This window comes from Dryobates pubescens, chromosome Z, assembly GCF_014839835.1.
Source record: "Dryobates pubescens isolate bDryPub1 chromosome Z, bDryPub1.pri, whole genome shotgun sequence".
Lineage (NCBI taxonomy): Eukaryota > Metazoa > Chordata > Aves > Piciformes > Picidae > Dryobates > Dryobates pubescens.
Window position 1 is genome coordinate 24,158,684 of NC_071657.1, and position 25,680 is coordinate 24,184,363.

The 25,680-nt window shown below is 41.5% G+C and overlaps 1 protein-coding gene across 2 annotated transcripts in view; it reads left to right on the top strand.

The window, feature by feature from the left end:
• Positions 1-25,680, top strand: part of TLE4 (TLE family member 4, transcriptional corepressor) — a 121,457-nt gene that overhangs the window by 19,329 nt on the left and 76,448 nt on the right. For both annotated transcript variants that reach the window (XM_054179085.1, XM_054179086.1), the window contains exon 5: positions 13,615-13,677. In XM_054179085.1, coding sequence (XP_054035060.1) covers positions 13,615-13,677 — 63 coding nt within the window. The remainder of the gene's footprint in view (positions 1-13,614; positions 13,678-25,680) is intronic.

Genomic DNA, 25,680 nt, shown 5'->3' on the forward strand with positions numbered 1-25,680 from the left:
GCAATTTAAAGATAAAAGCCATTTAATATTGCTTGACTCAGAGTCTGTCCTTGCAGGAGTTTTACTGGGGGTATGCCATTCAAATTAATCTGAACATAGAGATTGGTGTATCCAACTATATTGGACAAGTGAATTTCCTGAACATATTAAGGATGCGTGTGTCTTATAAGTGCCTGTGCATTTGTGTATCAAATATGTCCTCTTAGGAAGGTTAGAAAAAGAATTGTAAACTGCCTTACTATTTTAGATATACTTTGCTAGTGAAACTACCAATCGTTAGATATTCATGTGTCGGAGGATAAAATTACCTACTCTTTCCTTGTCTTTTATCCCTTAGGAGAAAAATAGCAAGAGATTCCAGTTGCAGAAAGGCTGAAATTCAAATAGAGTAATTTTCAGCAGAGGTAGTTATGATCCAAAGCAATTGAAATTATGACCAATGAAAATTCATATCAATATTTTCTCATCAATAGGAGCTGAAGCTACAGACTTCTTTTTTTTTTTTTTCCCCTTGCTTTCAGGAAAGCAGCAGTGTCCTGCATCAAGGATCCCTTCCCATTGAGCTAGTTGTTGCAACAAGTATTTTACTTAAAAAATAAGAATATAAACTGGTATCCTCTGAGTGGTGGCACAGATGTGCGAAATGCTGGAACTTTCAGTCTTGTCTTGTAAGATGACCTTGCATAGTTGGTCATCTTCTTGGTACTGTCCCACTTACTTGCATGGCAACCTGCTCCAGAAAAAAGGAACTGGGATACTGACTGTGTTACCATATGCTGCATGGTGTAAACACGAAGTGGTGTTTAGTGATAATTCATCCTAGCTTGCCCATCTGTAGAGTGCTGCAGCATGGAAGTTCATGGCTGGTGCTTCAGTAGGTGTGTGTTATTGTCATCTCAAAGCATGAGGAAATTATGAATCTTGAAGTTGGAACTTGCATTTAAATTCAGAGTGAAAGAAAATGTGCCCCTTAATATTTTAGATAACTTTCACTTACTGAGTGCTGATTAAAAAGAAAAGAAAGTTAAAAAAAGGAGTGAAAAAGATGTCTAAAATGTAATCCGATTCTCAGGTGATCACTTCTTTCCAGAAACTAATAAATAATACCAAGGAGTAGGAAATATTTATTTATTTATCATCAACAAGAGATCACTAGTATCATACTTCCACTTGGTTTAAAGGTTGAGATAGTAACATACCTGATCTGAATTTGTATTGTTGCAAGGATCCAGAATTGAAGCTTGATTATAGCATTGCTATAAAGTCCACTGCACTATCCTTTCATCTATTTCAAGGTGTTTTTGAAATCCTGATTCTGTCTACTTTCTTAAAAGGGACAATATTTTTTTGGTATTATGTCAAATATGAAAATCTGTTACCATAGTATATGGAAACTGCATCTGAATATTTTCATAGTACAACAGGAAGGTGCAATGGAAAAGGAGGTAAATGTTGCTTCCTTTGTGTAGACTATTTCTCCTTGAAATAAATGCTTTTTTTTTTGCTGGGTTTCTTAAGGTGTACACCATGTGGTTTGAAGCTGCTGGGTGAGAAGAAGAGATGGGGGATTGAAGGCAAAACATAATAAAGTTTTCAAACACTGTAAGAATTCTTGTAACCACATCTAACATCCACTAAATAGATCAATGTTCTAATTCCTAGTACTTATCTTTTTTTAGGAAATAAACGTAGTAAAGTGTGATTATTAATGAATCAGGCAAGCTATGGGCTCTACCATTCATGACCAGCTGGGCTGAGGTGGGTAAGGAAAGGAAACTAGGTGTGGAAGAGAAGAAATGTTATTTCTGATGCAGAAAGGCTGATTCCTGTGGGATGAATGTGGAAGTAGTAGATTGACTTTAGCAGTTGTGATGGTTTTCCTGTTTGTATAGGAGACTTCTGATAGCTGCTTTTGTAAGTTTATTTATCAGGTTTATGTAGCTCTTTAAACCCTGGAACAAGACACTGTTTGCTGGAGAAACTAAATTTACTTCTCTCTTTTTTTTTTTTTTCTCCCCACTATTATGTATTACTGCTGTTTGCAGTGTGTTTTCTGCAAGGTTCAAGACTGAAAAGTACAACTTTGTAGATGTAACTGGAAGCCTTGCAGAGTCTTCAAAGTTCTCAGGCAGGCTAGTTTATCAGCTGCTTCTTGTTTAACATTTGGAGCATACTACTCCAGAGAAATAACTGTAGCCATAATATAGAGAGTGGATGTAGGATAATGGATGCCGATGGCTGCTTCTGAGTGTTCTTTATGTGTATGTGAAATGAAAGGTAAATGCTGGTGGGGGTCAGAAGTGAGCACTAACAGTTCTGTTTTGTAGAGGGAAAACAAAATTAGTGGGGTTTTTTGGTAATATTAAAAAAAAAAGAATCAGAACCCCCTTTCCTAAGTAACTCTATGTGTAAATTTTAAACGTGTGTTTTCTTTCAGTATCACTTAGTAGGAATGTTAATTTTTTAATTTTTATTTTTCTGAAATGCTGCCTCCTTAATATTTTTCCAGGGCAGTTAAGGATACCTCAGATTAGATGTTAACCTGCAGAGAACAGGCTTTGACTCTCATATTTAGTTAGTTAGTTAGTTTAAAGTTTTTCTTGATGTTTTCATATAAATTGCTGATCTCCAGTATTTCTGACTACTTTTTCTGCTACCCCTGAGAAATGGAATATTAACTTGTGATATGCATAAATAGGGAACTTTCTGTATCCAATAAGTAAAAAAATGCATGCTGAACATATATACAGTTGCAAGAACAGGCTCAAACCAGCTTGTGCCATAATCCAGCAGGTGCAGAAGAGCAGTGGTCAGACTCTTTGGAGGAATGTGTGAGAGGAGAAATTGCATAAGAGAGACTAGTGATTGTGCATGTGTTGCTGTGTTTCAGCTATTATGAAAAAGATTAAAATGAGAAATTCTGACTTCATCGCAGCTAGGAGAGAGGCACAAAAGACAGCTCAGGGCTGAAGCTGCCATACCATGATGCCACAGGTTTATAAGCTTAGAAAATAAGTTCAGTTTGTTTAAAGTATGGATTCCTTCAGCTGGTGGACAATAATGAAAAATTCTCATCCTTACGTTATGAGGCCATGCTGAACAAAGAAATATTGCTGTGAAATGAAGAGGATTGTTAGTTGTGGGTTGTTGGTGAGAATCATAAAATATAGTGGGCCTGGTCCAGCCTGTCCCACCATGGTGAGCTGAATTGGGAGATGATAGACCAGCTATGGATAGGTGACCATGGCCACAACTGGACCAGAGTGGCTCTGGTCTGCCAAGCCAGAGGCTATTTGTTAAGAGGTTCATACATACTTTACTTCATTTTCCCACAGCCTTCCAATCCTCAAGATTTGTCTTACTGTAACAGAAGCTTTTTATTTTCCCCAACTGCTTTTCCTGTCTGCTTCAAAGATACAGCATTTTGTTATCTCCACCTTCCATCCTTGCTCACATGATTCCTAGGTACATCACTTATCACCTTTTGTGCCCACCCCCCCATAGATATGAAGGCCAGGTAAACATTTTGTTGGCTGCTCCCTTGGGTTCCCACAGTTAATGTAAGTGTAGTAGATTATAAGAGGACTTCAAAGCTCTGCTGATGGCCACAGCATCTCCTGTAGCATTGTCCTCTTTTTACCTGTTTCTGCCTGCTTTTTCATTAAGTGCTTCCTGCTGCCTTTGAGGAAGGAAAATTGGGGTTGGTTGAAAGTTTCCCCCCAACATTAAATTGTCAGACTAGCACAGCTGGAAGCAAATGAAGCTGTATTTACAAGCAAAACTACAATTTACATTCTACCACTTTCTGTTCAAGATCTCTGGAAAACTTCAAAGGTACAGCTTAAAACTACCACAAAAATGGAAGCCCATCTCTGCCTTTTCATGTTCCACTTGTAGCCTTTTTTTCTGGGTGCTCTGCAGCTGCTTGTAGCAGGGCAGGATGCAGCTTGCTACTGGTGGCATCGGTAAAACCTGAGGGATTGTGGGGCTCTCCAGGCTGTGCCTTTCTGTTCCCCTACTTGCTGGTAGTCAATATCAGCAAAAAACATTAATATTTAACTTCATCAAGTGATGGGCTGAAGCACATTTGTATGTCACCAAATTTTCTATTCAGAACTTTCTATTTGATCTTGAAAAACTTTCTACTGCACTGGGTCAGCTGCCAACAGATGGAGTACATCTGTCCCAGAGGAGGGGAAAGTTCACAGTGTACGAGAAGGGCCTAACCCCCAAAGGTAAAAAGATTCTAGGAAGGGAACTGGCAGGTCTCATTGACAGGGCTTTAAACTAGATTTGAAGGGGGAAGGGGCTGAAACCAGTCCCCCTAGGCAGGAGTCTGGGGGCAATGAGCAAGAGCCAGAGGTGAAACCAGCAGCCCCCGGCTGCAGTGCATGTGCACTAATGCACGAATCATGGGCAACAAACAAGAGGAGCTGGAAGCCTTGTTGCAGCAGGAAAGTTATGATGTAGTTGCCATCACAGAGACATGGTGGGACAATTCACGTGACTGGAGCAATGCAATTGACGGCTACAGGCTCTTCAGGAGAGACAGGCAAGGAAGAAGGAGGGGAGGGGTGGCCCTGTACATCAGGGAGGCACTAGATGCCATTGCACTGGAGATCAGGGACGATTGGGTTGAGTGCTTGTGGGTGAGAATTAGAGGGAAGACCAGCAGGGCAGACATCCTGGTTAGAGTCTGTTATAGACCACCCAACCAGCAGGAAGATGTTGATGAAACATTCTATAGGCAGCTTAAGGCTGTCTCAAGATCGCCTGACCTTGTTCTCATGGGCAACTTCAACTTGCTGATATCTGCTGGGATCTCAGCACAGCAGAGAGGAGGCAGTCTAGGAGGTTCTTAGAGTGCATGGAGGACAGCTTCTTATCCCAGGTGTTGTGCAAGACTACCGAGGGTAAGGCTCTGCTTGACCTCCTCTTTATGAATAGGGAAGGACTGATGGGTGATGTGGTGGTCGGAGGGTGTTTAGGGGCCAGTGACCAATGGGATAATAGAATTTTCAGTACTCACTCAATCTAAGAGGGGCAGCAAGAAGACCTCCACTCTGGACTTCCGGAGGGCAGACTTCAGGTTACTCAAGGAACTAACTCAGAAGGTTCCTTGGAAAACAGCCCTTAAAAACAAAGGGGTCCAGGAGAGCTGGGCCTACTTCAAGGAAGAACTGTTGAAGGTGCAGGAACAGGCTGTGCCAATGTGCTGGAAGATGAACTGCCGGGGCAGACGACCAGCCTGGATGGGTAATGAACTTCTAAAAGAACTAAGGGAAAAAAAGAGGGCATATCATCTTTGGAAGAAAGGTGAGGCAACCCATGGAATGTTTAAGGATGTTGCTAGGTCATCTGGGAAGAAAATTAGGGAGGCGAAAGTGCATTTAGAGCTCAGACTGGCCTCTGCTGTGAAGGACAACAGAAAATTCTTCTATAAATCTATTAATAGAAAGAGGAGAGGCAAGGACAATCTGCACTCCTTAGTAGACACAGAGGGAAATGTTGTAACAAAAGATGAGGAGAAGGCAGAGGTACTTAACACCTTTGCCTCAACTTTTACTAGCAGGAAAGAATGTCTTCCAGACACCTTGCCTGCAGAGCTGGCAGAAGGATCCAGGGAGCAGCAGTTTCCCTCTGTTCCGGGAGGAGGTAGTTAGAGATCTCCTCAGCCATTTGGATCCCCACAGGGCCATGGGACCAGAGGGGATCCATCCTAGAGTGCTGAGAGAACTGGCAGATGAGCTGGCCCAGCCACTCTCCATCATTTTTCAGCAGTCCTGGCTCACTGGAGACATCCCAGAGGACTGGAAGCTGGCCAACGTGGTGCCCATCTACAGGAAGGGCTGGTTGGATGAGCTAGGGAATTCTAGGCCTGTCAGCCTGACCTCAGTGCCAGGCAAGATTATGGAAGACGTCATCTTGAGTGCAATCACACAGCACTTCCAGGATGGCCAAGGGATCAGGCCCAGCCAGCATGGATTTAGGAAGGGCAAGTCCTGCCTGACCAACCTGATCTCCTTCTATGATCAGGTGACCCATAGGGTGTATGTGGGGATGCCTGGACTTCAGCAAGGCCTTTGACACCATCCCCCACAGCAAACTCCTGGCCAAGCTATCAGCCCATGGCTTGGATGGGAGCACACTGCATTTGGTTAGGAAGTGGCTGGAGGGCCGAGCCTAGAGTGGTGGTGAATGGTGCCACATCCAGCTGGCAGCCAGTCACTAGTGGTGTGCCCCAAGGATCAGTACTGGGCCCCATGCTTTTTAACATCTTTATTGATGATCTGGATGAGGGCATTGAGTCCATCATCAGTAAATTTGCGGACGACACCAATCTTGGGTCAGATGTTGATCTGCTGGAGGGTAGAGAGGCTCTGCAGAGGGACCTCAACAGGCTGGACAGATGGGCAGAATCCAACGGCATGAGATTTAACACGTCCAAGTGCCGGGTTCTGAACACTGGCCACAACATCCCCAAGCAGTGCTACAGGCTGGAGTCAGAGTGGCTGGAGGGTGGCCAGGCAGAGAGGGACCTGGGGGTGCTGGTCGATGGTAGGCTGAACATGAGCCTGCAGTGTGCCCAGGCAGCCTAGAGGGCCAGTGGCATCCTGGCCTGTATCAGGAACAGAGTGGCCAGCAGGAGCAGGGAGGTCATTGTGCCCCTGGACACTGCACTGATTAGGCCACACCTGGAGTACTGTGTCCAGTTCTGGGCCCCTCAGTTTAGGAAGGATGTTGACTTGCTGGTATCTGTCCAGAGAAGGGCAACGAAGTTTGTGAGGGTTTGGAGCACAAGCCCTACGAGGAGAGGCTGAGGGAGCTGGGGTTGCTTAGCCTGAAGAAGAGGAGACTCAGGGGTGACCTTATTGCTCTCTACAACTACCTTGAGGGAGGTTGTAGACAGGCTGGGGTTGGTATTTTCTCCCAGGCAGCCATCACCAGAAAAAGAGGACACAGTCTCAAGCTGTGCTAGGGGAGGTTTAGGCTGGATGTTAGGAAGAAGTTCTACACAGCGTGATTGGCCATTGGAACGGGCTGCAGGGGAGGTGGTGGAGTCACCATTGTTGGAGGTGTTCAGGAGGAGACTTGATAGAGTGCTTGGTTTAGTTGATTCAGTGGGTTGAATTAGTTGATAGGTTGGATGTGATGATCTTGAAGGTCTCTTCCAACCTGGTTTATTCTAGTCTATTCTAGTATTTCCTCCAGTCCTGTAGGAAATTCTGTAGAACTGGAGTAAGCACTTCCAGACATTGGTCTGTGATTAAAACAAAACACATTCTTCTTTATGAAAGAAGAGTTAATTTTCTGTGAAATATTGAGATTAGCTTTTTTGCTTGCTTTATTCAGGAATGTGATATGTCTCAGAGAGTGTAATAATATTTTTTGTCTCACTAATTTGTGGAGTGCTTGTTTAGATATTATGGGTGTGCACATGTGTTCTTGGTAAGCACTTAATAAACTAGATTGATCTTTCTGGCAAAGGCTATATTGTGTAGAACAAATTAAAGCCAAAACAGCAGTTGTTTCAGATTATTTTTCTGAAAGTGTAATTGCATATGTTCTCTTTCCTACTGACTGCTGAAATAGGTTTCCTAATAGTGTTTTATTATTCTATTTCAACAATACATATGTAGTAGTTTTGTTTCCATTCCATTGACAAACCTGCAGCTTTAAGTGGTAATTCTTTAACAGCAATTTTTTTTTTTTAATTTTATTTTTAATAATTGTAGTAACTCTGGAACTTTGAAGTGTAGTGAAAATATTTTCCTGAAGTTTACGTATTATAAATAAAATCCCAATTCTCTTCACCCGCCGCCCCCCCCCCCCCCCCGGAAAAGAATGCAAATGACCTTTTTTAAGCAACAAATAGATTCTGAACTCCCTGTGTATTAGATGATTTCTGAATAGTTTAATATTTGGAGTTTATATAACTCTTGCTTTTCTTTTAGTCCTCATCTGTGCTAAGAGTTCAAACATATGCTAAAATACTTTATCAAAGTACTTAAACACATTTCCATATTTTTCTGTGTACTTATGTCCCATTTTAGCTGTGTGGCACAACGGTAAATTGAATTAAACCCCTACACTGCCATCCTCAAAGAGATTTAGAAATCTAATGGTCCATCACATATTCCTGTACAGCTGGTAGCTGCAGGACCATGGTCGTACCCCAAGAACCAGCTGGGTTACCTCATGAGACCTGCAGTGTAGCTTTGCCAACAGGCTTATCTTTGAACACTTTTCTCAATGCTTTTCAGGAACTTGAGAACTTTAAGGTCAGGGGTTTAGGCATATTTAGGCAATTAAGTACCATTTAACCATGGGCTTTGGTCAAAAAGATTTTGTTGGCTGCTGTTGCTCTTGTGTTCTAAATCTGCAATAATGCTGAGAGGCTGTTAACTGCTATAGGTCTTCATTCCTTTTCTTGTATTCAGTCCTGATGCCATGGATTTATTATTATCTCTTTATATGCATACCAAAATGAAAAAGTTTTTAAAATCAGAGTTAGTAAATGTTTAATCTTCTCTTTTTAAAAATTGTCGCCAAATAAGTGGTAATGAAAAGAGCTCAAAACTGTTAGTGTGTTCTGTAGGTGTCTCCCAAAGCATACAAACAATATAGGCTTCCATTAGATGACTAAAAAGATTATTTCAGCCTGAGCTTTCCCTGCCTGCCTCCCCCTCATCTTTTCTGGTTCCATGCTGGTGTGTTTTTATGCAAAACCAAATGTCTTTTGTGTGTACGGAATGCAGTAATATAAATGTCGGTGTTTGTTAACATATTTGACAAACTATGGCAGCAAAAGCTATCCTTTTTGTATTTTGGCATGAACAATTGTCCTTTTATTGGGTCATTAATGCTATTTCAGAACATCATGCTATATCCACAGGCAGTAATTTAGCAGCTGTTTATCAGGAGCTTTCATAAAGCTTTGAATAGTATTATAACATTCAGTAACCCTAAACAACAGCATTTCAGAATCTGTGCTGGTTTAAATGGGATATCTGTTAATGTAGTTGTTCAGGGATGCGTGACCCACATAACCTAAAAATTTGATTGGAAGTTATAGTGCTGGCATAGGCTGATGGATAGCAGATTAGAGCCCTGATTAACCATGTGATTCACAGGCTAGGAATATATTGTCCTAAGAAAGATTCATCAGATGCAATCAGAATTTCAAGTGGTCAGATGAAATTCAAATGCACTCTGTGTTTTTCAGGTTTTTTTGTCCCCTTCCTTGTACTTTTCTTCTTAGGTTGTCTTCTGTAATTTATTTATTTCGTTTCCAGGGCTGAAAAATACTTCTTTGATAAATCTGTTCCTCACCCTAAAGCTGTCTGTCTGTTATTCATCAGAAAGCAGGTCGCAGTTCAGTGAGCAGAAGGAAAGATTTTAATAGAAGCTGTGCCATGGGCTGTAATGCATCATTTTAGAGCCCTAATTACATTACAATGACAAATATCAATGGTGACAACAGCAATAACCTACATCCTTTAATAGCTATGCTGGAAAAGGAGTTTGGGCACTGTGCCATCAGATTAGACTTGGTTTCAAAACATAGACCATTAGAAGTGTGTGTGTCCACAGTATTATTGGCTGATAACTGAAGCCCGGTGGAAGAGCCTTTAAATAAATGATGCCTCTCTAAAGCCTGGTCCCATGAGACAGAAGAGGCAAAATTAGATGACCGCGCAAGCAGCTTTGTTTCTGAGGCAAGTTCAGCTTTCCGTGTGAAGAATTGGATGCCTCATTTTATGAAATCATACTTTTTTCTTCTTCTGCCAATTAGGTTTATCATGAAAAATCCATTGGCCTGACATCTAAGAGAAGTTGGTTTTTAAACTCAGGCTTTTAAAAATCTGTATGAGCATAGAAATGTGACAGGGACTTGTGGTTTTTTTCTATTTCCGACTTTCTACCTTATAGAATAGAATAGAATAGAATTAACCAGGTTGGAAGAGACCTTTGAGATCATCATGTCCAACCTATCATCCAACACTACCCAATCAACTAAACCATACAACCAAGCATCCTGTCAAGCCTCGCCCTGAACACCCCCAGCGACGGCGACCCCACCACCTCCCCTGCAGCCCATTCCAATGGGCAATCACTCTCTCTGTGTAAAACTTCCTCCTAACCTCCAGCCTAAACCTCCCCTGATGCAGCCTGAGACTGTGTCCTCTTGTTCTGGTACTGGTTGCCTGGGAGAAGAGACCAACCTCCGCCTCACTACAACCCCCCTTCAGGTAGTTGTAGAGAGCAATAAGGTCACCTCTGAGTCTCCTCTTCTCCAGACTAAGCAACCCCAGCTCCCTCAATCTCTCCTCAATATATAAAAGAAGAACGAGTTTCCAGGCCCCCTTCAATGTCAGTATCATTAGCTCCACAGAGCATTATCAGTACCTACACCTTCAAGTTTTAGGGTGTTGTTGCAAGAAAATCACTCTAGTTAGCAATCAGTGGCTAATTTCTTCTATTTTGTGTTTTGTGGTAAAAGTCAAGTTTGTTGCTCTGTTGTTATTGGTACAGTTAATTTCAGAAACAGTTGCACTGTCAGTGTAGAGGATACTTTGTATTTATTTTGTGAAATGGTATTTTTTGGGACAGAACATGTCATGTGTTCCTACCTTTGTGTAAGTACATGGTATTTTACTTCATGCCTTTCTACTGGCTGTAGTCTGCCAGAGTAGGCAGTGCCTCTGGTCCCCTGCCACTCATTTGGGCAGTTTCCTTGCTGCCCAAGTGTTGAGAATGATAACTATAGCTATATGCACAACCACACAACTGGGCATGCTTGTAGTTAAGGGAAGTGAAGACCATTTTAGTAAGGACAAATAATGTAGGCACCTTCTTTGGCATAGCAAAGGCATCTCTTCTTTGTTGTGACTTGCCCTGTGGGCACTGTGCATAGCTGAGAAGTGCTACTGGAGAAAGCCTTAGCATGTCTTGAAGCTGTTAGTGAACTCTTTTTCTTCTCTGTAGGTTGAGCTGTCTTCTGTCTTCATCAGCTCACAGTCTCCTGCATACAGCATGAAAAGACTTGCTGTTCTGCACTGGACTGGGATTGGTATCAAAATGTTTATTACAGTTGTGTAAACATTCGTATTCAGTCACCTGTTTTCAGTTGCTTAGAGCATTGTGAAAGATGCATTTTAGCTTAATGTCTCCCAGACTCAGAATCTGCCGGAGGTGGATTTTTGTATAAGTAGTGAGAAAATAAATCTCAAACACCTTCTGGCCGGAACAACAGTAAAAGAGAGACACATTTCTGTTGGGGAGGTGGGAGGGAAGTAATAAAAAGTAAAACATATTAGCTGAAATAACTTTAAATAGCTGGGGTTGGCTACCTAAATTGAGAAGAAATGCCTCAAAGTGAGCTGAATGACATTTCTTTTGTTGACTAAGTTATATTCTAGCTGAGCTAGAATTTATGGATTTGATGGAGAAGTGAGTGAAGCTTTACGGTGTATGTTACTCAGGAGGTCAGATAAGACAATTTTAACAGTCCACTCTGGCCTTAAAATCAGTGAATCTACAATGTTCTTAAAATTACATGCTGAGCTCCTGTATGGCACTTAGAGCCATTCTGAGTTCATAAGCAGTGCAGTAGAGGCATCCAGTTAATGTAGCTATAGTGGAAATATGATCAGCTGAGCATAGCCAAGGTAAAGGCTCCTGTCCCGGAACTACACAGGAGGTGGTTAAGTGTGTGATATGAATCTTAAAAGATGGCTGTTGTTTTGCAGTGAAGGAAAGCATTGCTTGTTGTTTTTTACTAAGGCACATGTCTCTTAAATGGCAGATCAGAGGGGCTTCAGGTCATGTTAGGATGGCAGAAGAGCCTCAAAGAACAAGACACATAGTTTCCTCATTGGTTTTAGGACATTTGGAAGATTCCTTTAAAAAATACAGTAGCGTGTCTGCATGTTAAAATTTCAAAATGACTAAATTAATGGTGCTTGAACCACTGCAACACAGGTACCTTGTAGCTGTGCATTATATTATGGTCCTTAATCAGATATTGTTTGGGATCATACAGGCTCTCTGGCTGAAGCTTAGATGCATGCCTCTTGTCACTCCCTGTAATGCTCTGTGTAACAAGCAGTTTGTAAATCTCTGTGTCAAGTAGTACAATGAATGGTGTTTATTAAAAAAGTTATTTAGGTTTTACATAGCATGATATCTGATTTAATAGGCACATACAGACCTCTGAAGTTAGCAGGTGAGTTAGCTTTGTAGTGAACAGAACATATTCTCAAGTATCGTTTAAGGTACCTATGCAGCCAAATAAATAGGAAAGGTGCAGTAGATGAAGGTTAAAAAAAATGTTTAAATGCATAACAATGAGATAAGAACCTACATAAGCAGTGAAGACCAGTGAGAAGATACTGGGACAGTATAACATAGAAATTATTGTATAATTAACCTAGGGGAGTTTAGATGTATTTAAGAAACTATGGCAAAGTAGCATGTGTTAAGTCAAGTGTATCACAGTATGCACAAGGGGGCAGAGTTAGTTTTATATGTGCCCATACCTCTAGTGTACCATGCCCTCTGGTTATGTATCTGTGTAACTGTAATACTCCTTGAACCTAGATTCATTTTATATGTGGTTCTGAGGTTTTTTACAGCTAGCTCTGATCTGTTCTATAGATTCTTTTCTAAGTGCTTCTAGTTTAAAAGACAGCATAGCAAGAAGGCCAGAAAGGTCACTGTTAAAAGCCAGGAAGCCTAAATTCTGCAAGTTCATATGTCATCATCATACAATTAGCAACTTTGCAAAAGGAAGAGCATTCTGTCCTCCAGTATAATGAGGAACTGATCCTGGCTACAATTTATTACAAGAGAGTTATGATTTATTGCAAGACAGTCCACATGGCTTTAAATATTCTGGTTTTGGAGCTGTAATTCTTGTGTTATATTTCCCAGTCTCCCCTGTCTCTTCAATACACAGAAAAAGAACTGATCTCCAGTGTGGAAATAAAACTAATGTTACTAATTTCTGATCCCAATTGCTGCATGAAAATAACTACTATTAACCTGGTGTTTGATAACAGTGTAAAAAGATGCAGTATCTCTTTCTAAAATATGTGGTAGAAGGATTATCAGTGAAGTTGTGTATTGTGTTGCTACTACTGTTGTGATATGCAGCATTAGTATAGAATTAAATAATTTGTTGCCTTCACTTACAATGGCATTGCTGTAATTTCAGAGAATCATAGAATCAATAAATTTGAAATGATCTTTCTCTTTACCTCTTAGGAGAAAGTTTAATTCAATACACAATATTTTATGTATTTCTTTTTTTTTTAACTTCTGAAGATTTTTTTCTTCAAATGCTCTTGATTGTGTAATTAGAATTAACTTTCTTTGTATCAGTTTTAAACAGTGTTTTCTAAGGAAACCTTTCTAGCCACAAATAGCTTGATTTTGAGGTAGTGTTAAATTGATGTGCAGACACTTCTGTAATTTTGATAATTGTCCTAGCCAGAGGATGACTAGAGATGAAAAAAAAACCTAGACAACAAAAATATATCTTCTGTGTTCATGGGTGACAGTTGTATCTGAGAATATATATAATTGAACTTTCATTTCTGTCACTTGCAGGCAGAAATTGTCAAGAGGCTGAATGCTATATGTGCACAAGTCATTCCCTTCCTGTCCCAAGAGGTAGGTAGTTGTTTTTACCGGTGCTGATTTAAACAGTTTCCTTATCATATCTATTACAAAAGTGAGACTTTGTGTTGAGACTGTTTCCTTATGAATCTCTTGGTGCTTGTAGATGACTTTCCACTGTGCTATTATCACTGTAACTTCATTATCTTTTCCAAGTCCGTTATAATATAATTTAAATATATTTATGAAATGGAACATGTTGTAATGTGCTAAGCAAAATTTTAGTCATTTAAGTGTTTTACTCTCACATACAATGTGGTTTTCTCACAATTACCGTTTTGTCAGTTTGAAATCAGAGGACAGCTGAGCTTGCCAGAATACTAGAAAGGCATAATTTATAATACATTCTTGGCAGTTGGCATTAAGATTCAGCAGCAAACTTACATTTCAATATACTGAGTAGTGATATTCAACACAGTAGTCATACAAATGCAGCTTTTTGGTGCTGTTTGTTCTCTTTGCATCCCAGATTACTTACTACCTTAAATCCTTCAATATTTTCTGTGGGTTTGGGGGATATAGACAGAAGATTGAAACTTGGTGTGAGCTAATTTCTCCAAGCACTAATTTTCTCCAAATAACAATTTCCCTGTATTATTTTGAGTCCACTGTAGACACCTTTAAGGGCCACTGGGTTTTGGGGAAGCTTTGAAGCCTCAGGCATGTGTGAAATAAAATGAAAGTGTGGTTCATGAGAGGAGACCTCACGTAAATAGTGGATTCCCCTTCACACCCTGCTATGGGAAAGGGTGCGGAGACTGGAGTCTGCTAGTGCAGGCTGGCATGCATCCATGCAATGCATGGTTTCATTTCAGTAGAAATGGTATCCAAGAAGTTGAGCCTGGAAAAGTATCTGTGCATTGCATATGTAAAACATTGTGCCTGAGAACTCACTGCAAGTCTTTCTTACGCCTTTCCAATGGTTCCATGAAATGCCATTGATTTTTAAGAGACCTTCTCATCCAGCTGCAAACAAGAAGCTGTGCGCTTGATATTGGCGTTCAGCTGACGTGCTGCGTGTGTGCACATGTGTGCATCTGTGTGTGTTTGAAATAAGAACAATGCTATCAAAACTAATACCTGACAATGTACATGAGTGCTGCTTATAATGATGGATTTGTGGATACTAAATGATGTGTAATGATCTAGTTATATTGCTGGAGGACCAGAATTAAAGTGCTGCATGGATCTGAAGTGAGTAGCTGTTTGTGGTGGGTTGAAGTTACCCCCAACATAAAATAGCCAGACTAGGTTAGATGTAAGCAAATGAAACTATAATTACAAGCAAAACTACAATCCAAAATATGAAATGCAATTAATATGTACAAAATATACAATATTTACATATATTTACAATTTATAAACAAGAAGTCCCCTGGACAAAACCAGGGGGTTAGCAGCTTCCTCCTTCTTCCCCCCCTTCTCTCCTGACAAGAGAAAGAAGAGCAAAGAGTAGCTTGTTAATACTTAGCCACAACAAAGGAACACAGCCAAAGTTAGCAAGCTCGCAGGAGCACCAGTTGCTGTCTGCTATAGCGAAGGAACAAAAAAGAGAAAGAGTTAGTTTACACAACTAACATTGTTAGCTATCAGACCAATGGGATTATTTAGACCTTATCATTATTTTCTTTTTTTACATCCAATGGTAATTTGTTTACATTCTATCACTTTCTGTTCAAGAGCCGTGGAAAATTTTCTTAGGCACAGCCTAAAACAGCCACCTGTTGATGCTCTGTTTTGACTATAGAATCTCTATACATCTAGCTACAGTGTTTTAGTTATATAAAGTTTATATATATATATATATATAAAAATGAGATGTAAACCTGATTAGTACTAGCGCTACAGTGAACACTAAAATAGAATGATATTTAAACAAAGACGGAGTACTTGGCAGGCAAAGCTGTAATCTTGGCAAAGACACTGGATCAGCATGGGATTACATGGTTTTACAGTATATTTGAAGAAAGGTATGTTTGATTGACAGTGACTGATAGCTTTCTGGCCTTTGATTTTGAAAAGCCCAGCCTCCACTCCCTCTGCATGGTCATGTGGAATTGAGGGGGGAAAAGAAAATAAGGCTGTAGGTTTTTGAGATTTGGTATTAGTGGTATCCCACTGAAGTGAGCATAGATTCTCTCCTGTTTCTATGCTCCCTATGTATTGGGAGCTCCTGTCCCTGGAGCTAAATTGCCTTAGGGTTGTTCTCCTAAAAGCTGGTATTCATACATTTTAAGTTTCTGCCCTAGAGGGAGAGCTACTGTGAAGGCTTCACATTGCACTTAGTTCTGTTCTTCCACTGAGGAGAATCTCCCATGTGGTGAGATGTGCAGCAGCTTGTCACCTATGAGCTAAGGGGCCTGATATCTGTTTACAACTTACTGGCCATCAAGCTAGGCATGGAGAACAATTTAGAAGTAATTCTGAACTTAGCCATTGTACTAGTTTCTTATTAATATATTGGTTATAAGAACTATGTAAGCAGAGAACTCAGGTGATCCAGATTGTAAATTTAGAAAATTACATTGCCCCATTTCTGTCATGGGTACAGTACCACCCAGTGAGGGCTTAAGCGCACCAGTGTCAGTGTGCTTAGTGACTGCTGTTTATGTTGTTAGGCTCTAGATCAGAGCTTTGAGTTAAGCAGTTTCAGATCTGAAAGCAAGCAGTTGTAAGGCTTCTGTGTTAGTGAGCCTCTGTTTTTTAATTGTGTCAAATAATGTTTCCTTCACCTGTTTGCACATGTCATTTATCAAGTCTTCTAGCTCCTCCTCAGTGCATGTTGCATGGTGTCAAAGTGCTTTGGACTACGGTAGAGATGGAGAGATTAAAAAACAATACAGAACTTTCAACATTTTTGCATGCATTAACAAAGGAAAAAGGGGGCACTTCCAAAAAGCTGTCATACTCCTGTGGAGGCAAATGTGGGTTTTCAGTTCACCTTGTGTGAGGTAGGTGCTACTAGATAAGGGGATTGAAAGGGGAAGCACAAAAAACCCTTTCACATGTTTGTCCGTGTCACTGATCGTAACAGCTTTCAAATTGGGGTTCAGAAAAACTTGGTAACTGCTTGACCTGTCTTAGTAGAAAGATTTATTTAAATTGGTTTATACTGACATATGCTGATAAGACGAAAGAGACCAGAACTCTAGTTTTTACTATTCTGCTAGTGTTGATTTCTATCTAGTTTGTGTCTTAATGGAAGTCTTTATTTTACCATCTAGATTAATAGACAGTTGAATCATAGCATGCTTTTGCTGTTTATGCCTTTTGCATAGTCTAATTGTGGAATGGTGGCTGAAAAATGTGATCAGACTCCTTTGTATTGTGCCTGAGGGAAAAATGAACAAAATACAGTGGTTACATGCACTGATGGCAACATTATTGCCTCATAATAGCACCAGGTTAACTTGTATTATTGCTTGTTAACTTTGTAAGGACTCAATGGCTTGCAATAAGTCACTGTAGAAGTAAGAAATCATGGCCAAAATTGCTAGAAATTTTGTGGAAAGGATGCAATTATAATACATCACCCTACTGTGTACTAATGTCTGCTTTATTTCAGGGGGTAATCTGCTAAAGTGTTAAGGAAATTCTCCAGGCCTCAGTGAATTTTACTGTGCTCTACATCATCTAAGCATATATAGAAAGTAAAATCCCTAACCTGCCTAAATCACAGTCAAGGGATACTTCTTTTTACATTGCCTTCAGCTTAGACAAACTGTACAAAGCAGCACCAAGAAATATGGGCTTCCCATTTTGATATGAGAGAGTGGCTTTGTGGTCCAGGTATCAGGTGCACCTCAAGGGTAGGGTGTGTGTTTAGTGTCTGCTGCAGTTGCAGGCTTCCTGTGCTGCAACAGTAATTTTCTACCTTGCTGTGATGCTGTGAGATACCAGTGTGCTCAAACTAGTTCCTATTGCATAAAGTGAAGGGCATTCCTTCAGGGTTATAGATAAATATTTGGAGGTTGTTAGCATGCAATTAACTTAGTTTTGATCTTCTGTATCTGGTATAGATAGTTTGATACTCACATAAATGAATGATCTAGCCAGTAAGATGCAATGCATTTTAGGTCTGAAGTTGTAGAACATGCCTCTACTAATTTATGTTTTTTCTCAACTGAATTGATGAGCTGTGGTGGTGTGACAAGTTGGGGCTGTTTCCTGTCTGGTCAAGGTAGTGTGTTTTGCTGGCTGCAACTTGTGGCTGTTGTGGGACCCTGCTGGCTATCCAGTGCTGGATGAATCCACTGGATAGTGGTGTTTGTTCAGTATGGCTGGAGATACTCATATATCACAATTACCTTCTTTTGAGTAAATATTTATGGTGTGTATCTTGATGAGACAAAAGCAGGCTGGCTGATTTACACCTAATGATGTAGTTGGGGCAACCGAATGCTCAGCGTAACGTGCAAAAACTGCTTGAGAAGCCAGAAAAATGTTCATGATATTGGCCCCATCATCTTCCATGACACTCTTGTCACACTGCAAGCGTTAATTAGGCTGAAGGAGACTGTAATAAAATTTTTCAGAGGGTGCATTTTCCCTTCCAACTGCCAGTGAACTAGCTAATAATAAGTTAGAAGGATTGTCCTGTAATAGGGGATCTTCAGTTCTCAGTGCATGATAAGGTAGTCAGATATACAGTACAGTACAGTAAAATGTCAAGCATTGCTGTGCATACACACCAACAAAAATACATAAAGGAAATGCTGGATGCAGTCTTTTAAACACTTAAATATTAGTTGATGTTTTTTTCCTTTTACAAGATAGCTATGGTCTGTCATGTGCCTGCTCTTCTCTGTACATACATTCCCTAGAGGTGCTTTTAAAGTTCAGTAAATTTGGATGAAACAGAGCAGGAGTCTTTACATGCTGTTCAGAAGGAAGTAGTTCTGAAAAGTGAGGGGCTGAAAAGACAATATTGCTTTTCTGCATTGTACACTTGCCCCAAGTTAGAGCTGAAACAGTAAGTTCAAGGAAGATGTCAAATATCTGTTATCTTTCTATCAAGGAAGGCAATCTTATTAGTAATTTGTGTATATATTGCTAATAATGTTCTTACATTTTTATGAAGTGGTCATGAAGTCTCAACTAAAGTTACAGGCTTGGTTGCAGTAACCCTACTGATCCTTTCCTAAGTGTGTGCCATACCCCACAGTAAATGTGTGTTTACTCTCTGGTTTTCACTAGTGTTTTTGGTGCAACATCATCTCATTATCCCCTATCTAGATTTGGCTTTTCAGAGTGGCACTACTACAGTTGTTCAGTAAGACTCAGTCTGTACTCTCTTTCAACTGACAATGCAACAAAATAATGGGAATAAAACATAGCAGAGTCTGCTTGCTTCCCAAAAGTGAATTGTTCACTGAATTTTGCTTTGGATGTTGGTGGTGGTGCTTGAGACAGACTGGAATTGGGTGTTTTTAGCATTAGCCTCTGTGCATATGTGCCAGGAGGCTGTCCTGTCATCAGGAGCTCTGGGGATCTCTGGTGTATAAAACAAAAGGGCACTGAAGCTTGGCCAGCTTGACCGGGGGGTAATTGTATTCATTTGGCAGAAGACCACAGCATCCCTGAGCCTTGTACCCACCATGTCTGATGTAGCTTCACCGGTGGAGCTCTGGTAGGAGCACGCTGCCATCGAAATGTCAGGCTGCAGGATGTGCCCCACTCTTATGCCTGTGTCAAATGGCATCAGTGAGCACATCTGTGAGAGGTGTACCCAGGTAGAGGAATTCCACTTCTTAGTGGTGGAGCTTTGGGAGGAGGTAAGTAGGTTGAGGACTATCAGAGAACATGAGAGAGTGGAAGACTCTTTGAGTTAATGTTTTGCCTTCCCTGAAACAATCCCAACATGCCGACGGAGCACGTGATGTGGAGAGCTTCCTGTCCTCTCTCTGCCTGACTGAATATGGCAACTTAGAGATAGGGGGAAATGGCAAGAAATTCCTGTCCAGTGCAACAGGCATTGTAAGCAAGCCTCCCAGTGACTACCCCATCCAGGTACCCTTGCAAAATAGGTACCATGATCTGCAAGACGAAGTTAATGATGACAAGGATAATGGTTCACCTGTCTTGGAGGTGCTGCCAAGATTCAGTTGGTCTGCAGCAGGTGTGTAAAGCTCCTCTGTAAAGAGCAAAAGACAGGTCGTTGTAATAGAGGACTTGATTCTGAGGGAGCAAAAGGCTCATTGTGTGGACCGAACCTGTTTTTTTAGGGAAGTCAGCTGCTTCCCTGGGGCTCAGGTTAATGATGTAAAGAGAAAGTTTCTTCCTTAGTACAGCCCTTAGTCTACTACTATCCACTGCTGATCTTTCAGGTGGCAATGAAGTAGTGACAGGAAGTCCAGGGGCAATGAAGAGCCTTGGGATGACCGGTTAAGGGATCAGGAGCACAAGTAATGTTCTCCTCTGTCCCTCCATTTGTGGGGAGTGATGCAGGAATAAATATGAGGAGCCTGCAGATCAATGCCAGTCTCCAAACCTCATGTCCCTGGCAGGACTTTGGGTTCTTTCACCATGGGCTGATTTACAGAACACCAGGCCCACTGGCAACAGATGGGATACACCTGTCTTAAAAGGGGAAAAGGATCCAAGCACAGGAGCTATCAGGGCTCATTAAAAGGGCTTTAAGCTATATTGGAAGGGAGTAGAATGTAAAACTGGGCTTGCTAAAAATATGCCCAAGGGCAGCACACCAATATTTCAAAGATGGTGCGTTGGCAAGGTCTTTTAGTCTGCTGTATGAGTGGATGTAGGGAATGGAGACCCATGAAGCAGGAAAGATTCAAGGATGTTTCTTGACACACATGTCAAGAATCCATTGATGGAGTAGTAACCATGGGAGCACATGAGAACAGTCAGGTAGGAATTCAGACTTCTGCCTGCAAAAATGTAGTGGGACCATTAGGCTAACTGTGAAGTGCATCTACACTAATGCACACAGTATGGCAATAAATAGGAGGTAGAAGCCACTGTCCATCAAGAAAACTGATATAATGGTCATCACAGAAGTGTGATTGGATGTCTCACATGACTGGAGTGCAACAATCCGTGACTGCAACTGCTTCAGAAGGCATAGGCAAGGAATGAGAGGTGTGGCCTGGGCCTCTATATTAGGGGGTGTTTTGATTGTCTTGAGCTTAATGGTGGAGTGTTTTGGGTGAGAATCAGGGGGATAGGCAGCAAGGCAGATACCATTGTGGGATGCTACAGACCACCCAACCAGCATGAAGAGACAGATAAAATATTCTATGATATATCTCATGAATGGTAGCCCTTGATCTTGTGAGGGACTTCAACTTCCCTGGCATCTGCTGGAAATGTAACACAGCGGTGAGGGAGCAGTCCTGGTGGTTCTTGAACTGTCTGGAGGATAACTTCCTGACAGCGCTGGTGAGTAAGCCAGCTAAGCAAGGAGCACTGCTGGACCTGCTGTTTATCTACAGAGAAGGACTTGTGGATGAGTGGTGTAACAGCAGGGGGCTGTCTTCAGCGCAGCAATTGCAAAGTGATAGAATTCTCTGTTGTTGCAGAAGTAAAGAGGGGGAGTCAGCAGAATTGCCATGCTGGATTTCCATCAGTCAGTTTTTGGCCTGTTTCAGAGTGTGGTTGACAGAGGCCTTTGGAAGGCAGTTCTGAAGGGCTGAGTAATCCAAGAAGGGTGGATGATCTTCAAGAAATGAGTCTTAATGGTACAGAAACAGTCATCCCCATGTACTATGAGTCAGTGTGGAAGAATGTTGTCCTGGCTGAATAAAAGAATTTGGTTGCTGTTTAGGGAGAAAAAGCGAATTTATGGTCATTGGGAGAAGGGGCAAGTCACTCAGGATGACTGCAAAGTTGCTGTGAAGCTATACAGGGAGAAAACAAGAAGAGCCAAAGTCCAATTGAAAATTAATCTGGCTACATCTGTTAAAGCGAGCAGGAAATGCTTCTACAAATATATTAGAAGCAACAGGAGGACTGAGGAGATTATGGGTCCTTTGTTATATGCAGGGGGGGAACATAGTCTAGTCGTGGTCTAGTCATGAGGTCTGTGGCGACAGGTTGGACTTGATGATCTTTGAGGTCTCTTCCAACCTTGGTGATACTGTGAGAGGCTGAGGGAACTGGGGTTGCTAAACCTGGAGAAGAAGAGGCTCAGAGGAGACTTTACTGCTGTCTACAACTACCTGAAGGGAGGTTGTAGACAGGTGGGGGTTGGTCTCTTTTCCCAGGCAAGCAGCACCAGAACAAGTGGACACAGTCTCAAGCTGCACCAGGGGAGGTTTAGGCTGAATGTTAGGAAGAAGTTCTTCACAGAAGGAGTGATTGGCCATTGGGATGGGCTGCCTGGGGAGGTGGTAGAGTCACCATCATTGGAGGTGTTTAGGAAGAGACTGGATGGAGTGCTTGGTGGCATGGTTTAGTTGATTAGATGGTGTTGAATGATAGGTTGGACTTGATGATCTCAAAGGTATTTTCCAACCTGGTCTATTCTATTCTATTCTATTCTATTCTATTCTATTCTATTCTATTCTATTCTATTCTATTCTATTCTATTCTATTCTATTCTAATAAAGGATGAGGAAAAGGCCGAAGTACTCAATGCCTTCTTTGCCTCACTCTGTAGTAGTAAGATGAGTGACCAGCCCTCTGAGCTCAGTAGACAAGGATGGGAAGCAGAATGAAATCCCTGTAGTCCAAGAGGAGATGATTAGTGACCTGCTGTACCACTTAGACATACACAAATCTATATGGTTGGATAACACGCACCCAGGGCCACTGAGAAACCTGGAGGAAGTGCTCAATAAACCACTTTCCAACTTTTACCAGTATTCATCTCATCTACAGAAAAGGCCAGAAGGACAGCCTGGGGAATTGCAAACCTGACAGAGTGATCTCAGTGCCATGGAGCAGATCATCTTGAGTGCATTATGCAGCATGTGCAGGGTTCCAAGTGATCAGGCCCAGTCAGCATGGATTCATGAAGGGCGGGTCCTGATCTACTTCTATGACAGGAGAAGCAGGGTTAGTGGACGAGGGAAAAACTGTGGATTACATCTACCTTGACTTTAGTAACATATTCAACGCTATGTTCCACAGTATTCTGGAGAAATTGACTGGTCATGGTTGGATGGGTGGATGCTTTGTTGAGTAGAAAACTGGCTGAATGGCCAGGCCCAAAGAGGATCACTAATGGTGTTCTTCAGGGCTCAGAAGAGGGGCCAGTTCTCTTTATTATCTTTATCAATGATCTGAATGTGGGAATTGAGTGCAGCCTCAGTAACTTTGCAGATGGCATTAAGGTCTAGAATGTTGTTGTGCTTGCAGGTAGGAAGGCTTTACAGAGGGATCAGAACATGCTTCATCAATGTGCTGAAGTCAGTTGTATGACTGGCCAAGTGTGAGGTCTTGCACTTGGGTCACAACAACCCCATGCAATGCTACAGGCTTGGGGGAGTGTATGGAAAGCTGCCCAGCATAAAAGGACCTGCGGGTGGTGGTTGACAGCCATCTGAACATAAGCTAGCAGTGTGTGCAGCTGGCCAAGAAGGCCAACAACATCCTGGCCTGTGTCATGAATAGTGTGACAAGCAGGTCCAGGGAAACTATTGCCTCCCTGTGCTCAGAACTGTTGAGGCCACACCTTGAATGCTGTTTCCAGTTTTGGGCCCGTCACTACAAGAAAGACATGGAGGTGCTAGAGTGTGTCCAGAGAAGGGCAGTGAAGCTGCTGAAGGGTCCATAGAACAGGTCTTAGGAGAAGTGGCTGAGGGAGCTGTTGCTGTTTAGTGTAGAGGAGTCTGAGGAGAGACCTTATCACTCTCTATCTTAAAGGAGGTTGTAGTGAGGTGGGTGTTAGTGTCTTTGCCCTAGTATCAAGTGATAGGATGAGAGGAAGTTGTCTCAAGTTGTACTAGGGGATACTTAGATTGGATATTAGAAGAAATTTCTTCACTGATAAGAGTTATCAAACACTGAAATAGTGTCCCCAGGATGGTGGTTGAGTCCACCTGGGGACTGGAGGTGTTTCAAAGATCCATAGACATGTGGTGCAAAGGGACATGGTTTATCCCTGGACTTGGCAGAATTAGAAAATTATTGGACTGGATGATCTTCAAGATCTTTTCCACATGGAACAATTACACGATTATACTCTGTGAATACCTGTGCAGGAGCCCAGGCTAGGTGATGAGAGTTTGGTAAGATAAAGTGTTGGTGAAAAAAACCTACATCCTTCATATGGTTTGTGTTGTTGCTACCCACTGTCAGTGTGAAAGGAGGTGATTTTCCATAACAATGCAAGTGCAGACACACTGCTTATTACAGAAATCAGAAGCAGGTGAAAAGAAGAGAAAGAAGTTAAAAAGGAGAAACCATACTAGTCTGCAAGATAGGCAAGGCAGTTATTGAGTTAATTGCTCTGACCTGTTAAATTGAATGGAAAATATTGTTTTCCTATAACTGAAAAAAGTGTGTCTGTCATTCGCTTGTGTGCACAGAGGAAGGCTACCATTATATGTGTGTGAAAGTGACAACCCCATGTCTATATTTGGGTTGGAAAAAGGTAACCCTTTTTTTGTTGTTGCTTTTTTTACTTGGATGTAAAATTGATACATGATCAATTGGTGGATAGGCAAACATGTACTGCATGGTTTTGATATAGTGCTGCTTGTTAATGTCTCATTGGCTGGGGAAAGTGTTCAAGCCCATGGTAAGCATTGGAGCCGTCCACCCTTAGGTACCTGTGTGGACTGCACTAGCCAGCTGTCACCCAGCTTGACAGTCCCCTGAGCTCATTGTTTCACACCATGGTTTCAGGTTGCAGTGGGTCACAAAACCCCACATGGGCTCCTCTGTATGTGGAGCTCTCCAGCTGTTACCAGAGCCACAGCTGCTAATGTGGAGGCCCCTACCTGCCCTGGGCTGAGAAATGGTGGGGCAGCTGTCAGGCTCTTCAAAACCTGGACGGCCCAATGCTGTGCCATTGAATGACTGCTTTCATGGGTCTTTATCCACTCAAGTGTGTGTTTTGTGCCTGTGACTTGAGGTAGCCCTGGGGTCATTCAGGGCAAGCCCCCTCTGGGTTTTTGTGGGGCTGAGTAGAAGTGCGCTGTATTGCTGCAGTGAGGTGGAAGTGATGGAAAGGCTAATTACAGACCATCTCTTCTGGGTCTTTTGCATACAATGCCACTGATGATTAAATCAATGTTAAAGCAGCTAGCAGTTGGAGAGTTTTAATTGTCTCTACTGTACCTAATTTAGGTTCAGTGTTACAAGGCCCATGGGTTTTTCCATCTCTATGAAGGCTTGATCCCAAACCTGTTAGAATCAATGAAAGATGCCTTGTGTGGCTGCTTAGGGAATTTCTGTCTTAACAGTGCTTTCCAGCAGAAATCTTAAGGTAAGATTTTGGTCCTCTACCTCTGCACCTTCTCTTCCCCTCACCTTGGAATGAAAGAATGTTTCTCTTAAATACTCCTGAGAGCCATTCTTTGTCTATTTGCTGTAAATGAAGTTAAAAAATTCAAGTGCTTGTAAAGTGGACTTACTTTCATCCAGGTTTTAGAAAAATTGGAGTAATTTCTACAAAAAGTTTTATGTTTTCAGTCAGGCTTTCTATAGGTCACTTAGAAGATTTTTTCTTCTGCCCCTGGCCCTGTAAACAGGATTTAAGTAACTGGGTGTTGGACTTGAATGCTTATATGTAAAAATCAAGAGCAAGTTCTCCTTCTTTAGTGCAGAAAACATTGCCTAGGAAATGGTAGGAGAATAAGGATGACTGTGAACTCAGTAAGTAAAGTGGGTTTTGTTTTCATTTGGGTTTTGTTTTGTTTTTTTAATAATATATGAAAGATATTTAGACCCCTCCTTTTGGATTTTTTTTTTTTTTAGATGACTTGATCAAAAATGCTACGACCCATTTTTGGTGGGGCTGACCACCACCAGAAGATGGTAGTGTCATTTTTTGATGATTATTCTGTTGGTTGTGTCACCAGTCTTTCA